Source organism: Etheostoma cragini, chromosome 4 (genome assembly GCF_013103735.1).
Source record: "Etheostoma cragini isolate CJK2018 chromosome 4, CSU_Ecrag_1.0, whole genome shotgun sequence".
NCBI lineage: Eukaryota > Metazoa > Chordata > Actinopteri > Perciformes > Percidae > Etheostoma > Etheostoma cragini.
The window spans coordinates 6,477,015-6,489,033 of record NC_048410.1 but is presented as its reverse complement, the minus strand read 5'-3'; the positions used below and the strand labels follow the sequence as shown (position 1 = coordinate 6,489,033).

The 12,019-nt window shown below is 41.5% G+C and overlaps 1 protein-coding gene across 2 annotated transcripts in view; it reads right to left on the bottom strand.

Moving 5' to 3' along the window:
• cdh4 (cadherin 4, type 1, R-cadherin (retinal)) overlaps positions 1 to 12,019 on the bottom strand; it is a 199,448-nt gene that overhangs the window by 119,948 nt on the left and 67,481 nt on the right. For both annotated transcript variants that reach the window (XM_034868355.1, XM_034868356.1), the window contains exon 3: positions 2,133 to 2,156. In XM_034868355.1, coding sequence (XP_034724246.1) covers positions 2,133 to 2,156 — 24 coding nt within the window. The remainder of the gene's footprint in view (positions 1 to 2,132; positions 2,157 to 12,019) is intronic.

The following is a 12,019-nucleotide window of genomic DNA, read 5'->3' as shown; positions in this document are numbered from 1 at the left end:
CTGTAAACACACACCACCCCTCCAGAGGAGGCAGAGAGGAGCTTGTTAGGCACAGGGATGGAGCTGCAGTACTGTTTTGCACTGCAGGTACATACCATGAGTTTATCTTCTTTCAAAACAGCATGTGTATGAAAACAGGAGTTGAATGACATACATGATAAAAGAATAATTTAAGACGGTTCTCTCTCTTTGAAACGTAAAATGCGGACTATTGTAAAACATAGATGTGTTTCAGTTTTAGGGCGTTAAATTATGGAATGAACTTAGTGATCAGTTGAAAATGTGTACCTCTCGGTTGAGTTTCAAAAAAGCTTTAAAAACTAAAATAATTTAGGTTTAGGTTATGAAGTAACTTAATTGAAATGTCAAATTACCAGGATTGTAATGAAGTATTTAGATTAATTTACTTTTATTGGAGCTGGTGTGGGTGATTCAAGTGTAGGATAGGCAAAAATAAGCCTTGGCTTCAGCCTTTTCCTTTTTTCGCTTAGCAACGGAGACAAATTTTGGTATTTGTGTCTTTCATGAATGTAAAAATGATTCATCAATGATGCATGCTCTGGTGAGTGATGAGCAGTCTACTGGATGGCTGCCTGCTGGCTGGGTTTCATCAAGGGACCAAGGGCACAGACCTCGCCCCAACACTGCCTCCTCGCTCTCCCACCTGCTTTTTAAACCATTCATTACTTCCCTTCTCTTTTTCTCCCTTTCATTGTGGGACATCATTCAAATTATGTGACTACTGAACAGTACAGAACAGGAAAGGAGGTGTGGGAAAAAAGAGAACTCATGCGTGTGTTTTAATGTGAGAGTGGTTAAGAAAGGCAGAGATGAGGTCAAAATCAAGGATAACACTCAGGATGAATATAAATCCTTGCCTATTGTGACTTCTTACTCTCTGCTCTTTACTCAAGCCTTTCTGTATTGAAAGAAAAGTGCCAAACTGTCGCTAGTCTGGCAATGAAAATTTGAACCCACAAGCTTCTGCGTGCTGCGGATCACCGTTTCCTCCCTTAGCGACTTGGGCTTAACCAGGCACACAAAAACAGAAACCTCAAGTGCTTGATCTGAACCACAACTTTCCACTTTTCTTTCCTCTCACCACTTTGAGGTTTCAAAGACCAGACACACAGCATGTGGTGTTTTGTCTACACCGCGTGCTGCTGCCACACCAATTTAACTCGACAATTTCGCATCAAAGCATCATCCTACATGAAGCGGAGAGCAAGTTCAGCAGGACCACTTCTTGTCTCAGCGTCATGCTAAAACTCTGGTGATAATATATACAGTGGGATCACACAAAGCAGTGTTATAGAAGAAGAGTGCCTGACGGGTGCGACTAGGGGCGTTAAGACTGGGGGCCGTTGGTCCCTTCTGTAATTTCTACCTCCCTACTTCTGGTTCCTATGGCTAGGGCCACACCCATTCATAGTTTGGCCTTCATTTTAATCTGAACTGTGCACCTGTTTTGTGACTGTCTCTTGCACGGTTCTGATGATATGGTGGTGACAAAATCTGGCACACACACACGCACATACACACACACTAAATCAACGTAAGATATAAACAAAGCCAGTACTGCAGATGGACTCTCTTTCAACCTGTTTGATTGAAGCCATTAATATCAGCATGACAGAGGAGCCAAATTCTAAATAAAATGGGAAGAGAGATGGCCCCGGTGGGGGAATCCATCTACTTTCTATTTAGACTACATAAAGATATGCTCCGCTAAAGCTGGAAAGATACAAAGTGTAGATACCACTCATTGGCTCTTTATTGAATACTATTGGAGTAAACACAGGGGAAAAATAGTAGGCTGAAATGCATGCAGAGAAAATATGCCAAATAGAAATTCTGATTGGCCACATGTGTCTGCGGATGCTGCTTTCATAATTGCCTTGGCTTGATATTTTTCTTCTCGTATCAACATTTCCCGTGACATTCAATGTGATGGAGAGGAGAATAGCTTCCTGGTAATGCAAATGATGTTTGTGGTTCAGTGCTCCCCTACTAAGACTAACATCTGAGAATGGTTCCTTCCACATCAATGCAAACAGTAAATCTGTTTGCATTGTTGTCGGTCCACACACAGATGGCCCTAAATCAAGGGAGGGTGTGGTGGCAGTACTTACCACGTTCACTGGACAGGGTAGTATCTATCACAGAGAAAGACAGTGGAAGAAAAAGGGGAGAAGAGACAGAGGATAATGATTAGAACTTAATAGGCTTCAGTAAATGTGGCATCAAAATACTAAAACCACTGTTAAACAAGAGATACATTTCTGAGGATTAATGGAAAGTCATAGAAAATAGCCCGACAGTAAAACATTGTATACAGAACGTGGGGCTACTATTGGAGAAAATCTGCTGTCACAACTGCATAGTCACTTTCATTTGTCTTTGTCTATTATCCAGGCAGTACCATTTAACCAGAATGCAGTTTGTTTTCTCTCTTATACTTCTTGTCATTGCCTCAAGCTGTGGGATTCATCATTATCTTCAAATGCTTGTTGTGATGTCTATATTGCTCTTGTGCTCACTCAATGAAACACGAGAGAATTGCGGGATATTGCATATGCATATTGCACAAACTGCTGTACATGGTCGTGGGCGGTATTTATTCAGACCTTGGCACCGCGGCTGGCTGACAGGACGAGGAGAGGCAGCCATGGAGGCTCTTGATGTCTCTCTCCTGGTGGCCTGCCCTTCTCTTGTCCTCCAGCAGAGTTGCTTAGTCAGATTTAATCAGAAGCGATCTCCATGGCTTATTTTTTTGCATTTTTTGCAACATTATTAATCTAGAAAGCCTTTAAAGATGACTGAGACAATGAGAAAAATATCAACCTGCTTTCGGAACTCTTTGTTTCAGGACAAAATGCTTTGTTATGAATCACAGCATCCCAGTGATGGAAAAAAATAAAATAAAAAAAGTGTTAAGTAAAGTGTTAAAGAAATCTCTCTGGTGGCTCCAGGCCTCCCCTCCCACAAGAGTAGTTTGTTTCAAGAGCAAGATGTATATATTATTTATAAGTCACCTTTATAGTCATTTGCTGTCTCAAAAGGTTTGGTAAGAAATGCTGAGAAGAATCTAATTGTCCCAGCTTTTAGCCACACAGTGGCCGGGCAATCTCAGCCAGTCCACTGCTTTAGTTCAGACTTAAACAACTCAAAACTATTGAATGGACCGATTTGAAATTTTGGACCGACATCAATGGTACGCGGAAGATTAATCTTACTCACTCCTTTAGCAGGTTGGTTGTGGCTTTGAGTGAAAAGTGAAACTAATCTAAATGAGAGTTTTGCTCATAGTCAATGTCTCCATTCCCCTTCTCCATGTTTAAAGGCACCCCACTCTATCTCAACAGAACTTTGCTCCGCAGATGTTCAATTATTCATCTCCCTCTGTCAAGAATTCAGCCTTGCTAGCACTTGCCAGTATTCCCCACAACTTGGCAGGGAGGTTCATATTTGGCATATGGTGCAGAGCAGTGCAGTTTTTCCTTCTCTCTTCAGTTGGCCTGCTAGCACTCCCAAGGAGCACAGCAACACACGCTGGCATGCGCACTCTCTCTCCCACACACGCACACACGCACACACGCACACACGCACACACACACACACACACACACACTAATGATGCACCATGTCTGTCAGTTTTGTAAGTGAGCCTCCCCGATTGAGTTGCTGGGCATTCGTCCACATCCTCTTTGCAACAGGTTTCAAGGTTTTGTGTAACAGCACTGTGCATGCTGTAACAGCCAAATTAGTCACATCCAGCATTTTACAATAAAGGATAATTAAAAAATGTCTGATTTTGTGTTAGGGAAACATTTGGAGCTAATGTGAACATCAGTGTGTTTTCGTTAACAAAGGTGTTTTCATTTACTCTGGCTCCTTAGACCTCTTTTCTGGTTAAAGTTGGGAAGAGCAATGTTAGAACGTTGTTGAGGTCATTCCTCCGTTACCTCCCTGGTACAATAAACAGAGGCATCGTAGCTTCAGCGAGACGCCATCCATGAGACATTGAAGTGTGTAGTCTTTCTAATCACTTAGTTTACAGTACTAATACTTCAACAGTTTAACAAGAAACTGAGACTTTCTTTGGTTGAAAAATGATCTTTTTAAATTGACGAACATCATATTTGTAAGCCATGGCTCAATTCAAACGGGATCAAAAAATAATTTGGCTTCTCCCTGTGATTCCCGTTCATATTTTTTCCCCATTAAGGTTCCATGGACTGGAAGTAGAGGGCCGTGACTTTGGCTCTCTATTAGAAATTCTTTGCTACGAGTATGCTTTACCACAGAATGTAAAGTAATCCTTTGTGTTGACTGCACACACTCAGAGTCAGAATCCCATCTATGACAGCTGTGGTGCACTTTTTGGAGGCAGAAAAAAGAAAACCAGCTAAAGCTTGAATATCCCCCCAGTCAATGAGAAAACATCTGTGGGACAAACTGATCCGTTGCAGATGGATAAACTGATACATAGAGCATTTGTGAGTATTGTATATAGAATTGAGTATTGTAGACATTTCACCAGTTTTCATTTTCGAGTCCTAACATATTCCTCAGGAGTTGTAGAATAACTACAAAAAAAAGATGCAGAGACAATTATATAAATATCATAAACTGTAAGCCCTTACAACACTTTTTTGTATCAGTGTTCTTTTTATTTTTAGTACAGGTATGTGGCCTATCATAGAGCAGATATTTGCTGCTTGTGTCATCTTTGCTCTACAGTAAAATATTTCCGCCAAACGCCCTGCATTCCTGTCTGTACCCCACTATTAGTTTTCTTTTTAATTCATCCAACACATTTGACTAGGTTCTTTATAAAGTTGCTGTGAAAAGCAGTCAAAGCAAGTGATGATGCGGGCTCCCACATGGTACAAGCTCACCCAAAAGGTCACAGTTTCTCATTTCCTTCGTCAATGACATGAAGAAAACTTTTTGAGCTCTCACAAAGCACCAAATTGCATAGGCATTGTCGGTTTGATAACCTTCCTCTCTGCACTCGGCCACAGAAGAGACTGTGTGTGTGTTTGTGTTCTTGTGTGTGTGTGTGTGTGTGTGTGTGTGTGTGTGTGTGTGTGTGTGTGTGTGTGTGTGTGTGTCTTAAGGGCAAAATGTAGTCTGAGCCAGGGCGCAATAGGGGCATAGGAATAAGGGAAGTGGCCACTGCCCACCCTCTTTATGCCCGGCCCGATTTGGCATGATGGGATCCCTAGGTGATGATTAAAATGACTGTTCAGATGGACATGAAGCAGCCAGAACCCCACGGCCTACTCGCAGTCTGCAGCAACAGTTATGGTGTTCTGAACGTCATACCATCAGAATGGTAAGTGTACTGTAGTTGGCATCTTTTTTTAGTTTATGTTCTTTGTTAGCTAGTTACTGGCAGTGGATGACACAGCTACGATAACGTTTTTGCTCTCTGTACTGAAAATATTCGCTCTGTGCTGAAGGTTGCAGGTTTCTTTGCCCGCATTTGCATATTAGACAGTTATTGGCTTTTGAGTCTGTGATGTACCAAATATAGCTGTCCCGGCACATGTTTCAATCTTAGATTCAGTGCACAGACATCTCCCCTTTCAGTAGAGGAATGTGAAAAGACCTCTCTAAAGAAAAACTTTGTACAGGTCAGACTTTTTAGGGGACACAAACATTGGAAAAACACATTTGTGACTGGAGGGAAAAATCGCTGTGAATCTAAAACACCTGCACTAACACATGCTGAAAGGCAGTTAACATGTCCACAACATCTGTGTGTTGAATCACACATACACACACACACCTGCCATGTGAGTGTGTCTGGATTGACATGAGCACGTCTGTTTGCATACAGATGTGTCCTTATGCCAAATCTTCTTGTTGCCCTTGTGATGACAAATAACTGGAGAGCTTTTTCAGCCGATAAATAATATATTAAAGAGTCTAATCAAATTGAACAAATGAGTATGTCTAGAAAACTATTAATCAGAGAGTAAACGTATATTTACAAATATAACACTGGCACAAACAATCAATTATTCATAAAGTGAATGCTGGGTAAGTGGGCTTCTTCCCGGGTGAGATGCTGCCATAATTGGAGTGGGACTACAGGAGTACCGGCTGGTATGTGTGTATATGTGTGTATGTGTGGGTGCATGTGTGCCTATGTGTATCACACAAACACACACACACACAAACACACACACACACACACACATTTCTCCCCATGCACCAAACTTCCCCCAAACACGACAAGAGCAGGCAGAGTCGGCTCATTACTGCCTAATGAGTTGTCTGATTAGTGCCGAATATAAAAGCCTTATTGTCAAGCACTGTATGTTTATTTTGATTAATTATTGTACTAAAGTGACTGAATGGAAGCACAATGACATGGAGCATTACCGTTTTGTGGTAATAGGGCCCTTGTGGAGTGCACGATCGTATATTCAACCCTCAATGCAACACATAAACCATGGCCAGTGCCTGAAAAAGTTTGATAGTAGGCTAACAGATATGCATGTTCCAATTGTGTTCTTGGCTCCCAACATGCAAATCAACCAACAACTCTATATATTAAGATTGCTTAATCCGTGGTCCTGCAGATGGTAATGCTGACACAGGGTCAGTCCTTGTATGTGCTCATCAATGATTCTTTGTCAAGTTTTTGATCTCAATTCAAAACTGTTCAGCTCAGCATCAATTCTTTCAGGAAGACCGAACTTTTACTCAATGCACTCCTAAATCAATTGATTTTTGAATTTTTTTTTGAATTGTGATTCAAAGCTTTGAATCACAATGTGCTGAGGTCTGTAAGTACTTAGACTAATGCTGCATGAATAAAAATGTAAATATCGTTAGTCGAAGTAGAAAGCTTTTCATTTTAACTTCTCTAATGCACGGCTCTAAACATGTAGATTTTTAATGAGCCAAAAACTGATTACAGATATTAAGGGATAAATGCAAAAAAAAATATTACTGGTAGATAATGTGATTCTATGACTGTGAAAATGACTAATTTTAAGTATTAAAGTATTAAAGTATTATTTAATAATTTCCCTGTTTCTCTTAATCTGCTGACCTTCAGTCCGTGAGCAAAAGTACCATTGGTAGCGCCAGAGGATCTGTATTGCCTGGCCTGTTGCTCTGTACACACTTTAAATCAGAGGTAATGGGGCACTTCAGAAGACTGCTGTTACACATACCCAACTGTCAATACACTGTAATCACTAAAGGCCCCCTTTCTTCAGAGATAAGCATTGCTTACGTGCACTGCACTCAAAACTAATGGGAATGAAATAATTCCAAATAAGACTTGTGTTTTTTACTGCCTTTGTTACAGACAAGCAAGGGGTCTGGTTGAGAATTCACCCTGTTAACAATGGAACAACATTTAAAGTGCATTTACACATCACACATCAAGTCTAAACAGATCTTTTCCACATCGAAAAAGCTCAAACAGCTTGAGAGGTTAATTCAGTTTCCTTAAGAGATGCTTACTTCTAAATGGTCTCTATTAGACAGCCTGTCAGGAGCTTGTGCACTAATTTCCACAGCTGGGTGCGAGTTAAGACGAAAAGCGTCTCAGGCAAAGGTATCAATCCTGTTGTAACCTTTTCAACAAGCAAAGAGAATCAGGAATAATCGTCTCTCTCTCTCCCTCTCTCTCTCACTCTCTCTCTCTCTCTCTCTCTCTCTCTCTCTCTCTCTGAGAGATAAGGATTCACATGGTCAGTGTTGGGCTTGTTATTTAAAAAGCATAATTTGTTATTAAATTTTACTTTTAAGAACTGTATTGTATCAGCTCTCAAAAGAAGAACAGAAACAAAAGACAGTAACTCAGAATCAACATTGGGAATACTAACAAGATGAGAAAGCAATTCTGTCTTTATCCGGAAAGACAAAATAGATGATGGAGGAAGAAAAGTTTTTTTTTTTTTAAGACAAACTTAGAGGTATGCTGTGCAGAAATGAAGAGTAGCACTTAATGATCACATTAATTTGCAATCATTTTACTCAAAAGTAATAGTATAGCTGAATGAAACTAAACACTGTACATGACTTTGATGAGAATCACCCTCTCATTTAGCCTGGTGAAATCTTTCCCCTGGTGCACGTGTTAAATAAATTGAGGTAGGACTTCTCCCTTCCCTTTACAACGTCAGGGTGCCATACAATAAATGACTTAACCTTCATGGAGAACAGCTACAAAAGCCAAATCAGTCCTGAGTGCTTGCATTAATCTATGCCGTATGCTTTTAGACCCTAAATACAAAATGGTTCCGGCTTGTTCCAAGCTATTTGTACTTTCTTTCAACGTTGAAGCACTTTCCCTGGAGGCTAAACATATTTAATGGGGTGACTCAACCTTAATGTTATTGTGCTGTAGGTAGCAGCCAAATAATTGCTGTAGCCCAGTAGGTGGTTTTATTTCAGCGTGTAAACATCTTGTGTGTAAAGACGTCTGGCATCTGCGGGTGAGCGTTGGCATATATTTTTATGCTGGACACAAATGTTTGTCCAGTCAAAGCCCAAACAACCCCAACCTGATGATTAACTCCAAATTTAAACACACATCGTTCAAACATCCAACCACCATGACAGAGGCAAGAAAAGGGGGGTGGGGTGCAGGGGGGTCCCTGCTGTGACGAAATGGTGCTGACAAAGCCAGATGTTTAGTTAAAATGCAGAGCCCCAATGTGGGATGGAGGGAGGAGCTGACACACGCTTCGGGGGCTTCAGGCAGCCTAGTGCGCCTCTGTAGCCGCCTCATATCTCTGTAGGCAGGGGTGTGTGTATGCTTTTTTTAATGTGATTTTGCATTTGGCTGAGTGTGTGTGTGTGTGTGTGTGTGTGTTTGCATGTATCAATTCAGATAATTGAAAGAACTATCAATTGCATATAAGTGTGCATGCCTCTGTGTGTGTGTGTGTGTGTGTGTGTGTGTGTGTGTGTGTGTGTGTGTGTGTGTGTGTGTGTGTGTGAAGAGTGATAAATTGAACATATGTTTGAGCCAAGGTTTCCTGTCGCAGTTTCCTCTCTGTGGACTGTATCAGAGCTGGAAGGTGATACACTGCACAAGCTCACACAGAGTCATACATAGCTCACACACGCACGCACGCACACACACACACACACACACACTGCTGACTCAATGCTTCCAGAGTCTGACGCTGCTGTTTGGTGGAGAGCAATATCCCAATGACAGAGCTACTGTAAATATAACGAAGTATGAGGCGGTGTTGAAGAAGCAATCAGGAACATGTTGTGGATGTATCACATTACCAACAGACGACAGCATTATCTTCATCATCACTACTATCATCATCGTCATTACCATCATCTCTGTCAATATGTTTCTGCTGGCTCATTTGGGCATGCTACAGTAAGCCATGATGGAGTCAGTGACAGGATGACAAGCAATGGACTGTAATGCATTAAATGTGTTCTAAATGCACTGCAGAGGCAGGCAGGTGGCGGGTGATGGAATAACACACACATTCTCACTTTCTCCTTTTCTTTTCCTCTGGCTCCACTGTCTGCACCCCCTGTCTTCCTCTATCGAAACTAATCTCATTTCCCACTAGCTTGAATTAAATAAATGTCTGTCATTAAGACCAGTGAAGGATGGCGAAGAGCCTCGGGAGATCAAGAGTCGGGTAGGCTGGGCAGGACAGAAGGTGCTTAGTTAGACCGTGTGGATCCACAGAGGCTGGGAGGGGATGAGGGTAGAAGGTAAAAGTGGACACTGAAGAAGGGGCTTTACAGCTTCTCTCTGGATTGTGTTGCACTTCTGTGTCTTCCACCTTTATCACATGCTGCATGTATTAGGAAAGATTTGAGTAAAGTTAAAAAACAAGCGCAAATAGCAGTTAAACTCTTATGAGAGAAGAGGAGAGTGCAGCCAAGCAGTCTCTGGATTTTTGCTCTGTTACAGCTTATCACCCTCTTCACCACCCCCACCCCAGCTCCCTGCAACCCTATTTAACCATTAAGCCAACAAAGAGCACTGCTGCCTGCTCACCAGGCAACCAACCCATCTCAGCTCCCTCATATTCCCTGGTTTCTATTGACAACCAGGGGCTCACAGGGGCTGTGAAGTATTTCACATCCACCGGGGACTCATCCTTGTAGTGATAGCTGTCCAAAATGTGAGTATTAGGAAGCTGCCATTAATCCCTGAGGTATCTTTTTGATCATCCCCACATGGGAATAGTTCACTGCTTGTCTTAGTTAACCTGCCGCGCTATTTTAACTATCTCCCTTGGGTCTGTAAGGGGCCTAGTGTGTGTCTGCTAGAGGAGCTGTAAGGAACATTATGAGATGCATGTTCGACAGGTAGACGCTGCATTCTCAGTGTCCCGGTAGTGTGAAACAGGTTGTGTGGCTCCGATAACAAAGAAATGTTGGGCAGAAAAGGCCACCGAACCATTCAACTAACCCCGTCTGCTGATTTGCTTCCAGAAGACATGAAAATAAGATGTCAGACTGGGAGACTCTTTACAAGTGGTTGTTAAACTGGTCCAGTCAGGTGTACTCTGAAAGTACTGAACATATAGAATGCATTAAACTTGGAATGGAATTTGTGAATCTCTGTATCTATACAACAAACATGGACTACAAGACACCTTTATGAATGGACTTGTCAACTGAATGAATCTGAATTGCATTTCCATAGAGGCCTTTGTGTTTGCTCTACCATCTTTTCTATGTAGTTGAAGGAAAATGGAAAATCTGAGAGCAGGTCACATAAGAGGTGATAAACTCAGTTCAGAGCACTGAGAATGTGAGAAGGTCAAGCTTAGATATGTGAAGGCACTAAGTGGACAGGGAGCACAAAACACTTTAAATCTCTCTTGTGAGGGACTAAGGCAGCACTTAGGGGCATTTGCTTTTAAGAACGTTCTGTGGCCTACCCAAATATTGTGTGTGTGTGTGTGTGTGTGTGTGTGTGTGTGTGTGTGTGTGTGTGTGTGTGTTTGTGTGTGTGTGTGTGTGTGTGTGTGCACGCACACGCGCATGGAAGTGCTTTATGGCTTACATCAGAGTACATTGTTTATAAGGAGCACTCAAGATCCAGTTTAACATACACCACTCTAATACAGTTATTGGAACATAACATAACATTACATAACACAATTATGACTAGGATTGTATTGTTTGATCCTTTAAGTAAATAAAATAAGTCAAATGTATTTTTACTGTATAATTGTAACGTAATGCATGAGACAGTGGTCAGGACTCCCTGAGAGCCATTGCTTCTGATATGGAGGAAGCACCTAATGGAGTAACTATTCTTGGCACCAAACGTCTGAACAGCAATACAACAAAAGAAGAAATCTAACATGTAATTCTTTTCCCTAGATGACATTAATATTCAAGTTTCCAGATATTTCAGCTCAACAATCTCACTCATTAAAGAGGTTGTTCATTCCCGGTGGGTTTATTAATGCTGGATACACACACTCAGGAAATCCTTCCACCGTGGCATTCAGGGTATCATCAGCAATTATAAAACCAATATGCCTTAAACAAGTATAAGTGGTGTAATGCATGTACATTTGACAATTGTTTTTTGCCTATTAGTTTAATCACAGATTTGCAATTTTGACCATGGCCACTATGCTAAAAGGCTTGGCTTTGTTCGCTTTCTACACATTGGCAACCTCTAGGCCTGAAAAGGGAAGCCATTCTTTCTAATGGCAGACAGAGGGCAACTCCACTGGTTGCAAAAAGAAGTCAATTGTACAGAGGTCTAAAAAGTGAACCTTTCGATTTATTATTTCAGGAAACATTTTCGTAATGTCTTTCAGATCCGTCTCAATCAGGGTTTTTACCTCACTACACACCCAGTTTACGACCTCTTGGCTGAGCTCTGTGCCATGGTTGTTGTACACAAACCAGCCACCCAACAGTTTCCAAGGCTGCAGACCCAATAAGAAGAAGAAAGACAGCTACAGTGGGTACGGAAAGTATTCAGACCCCTTTAAATTTTTCACTCTTTGTTTCATTGCAGCCATTTTCCAAA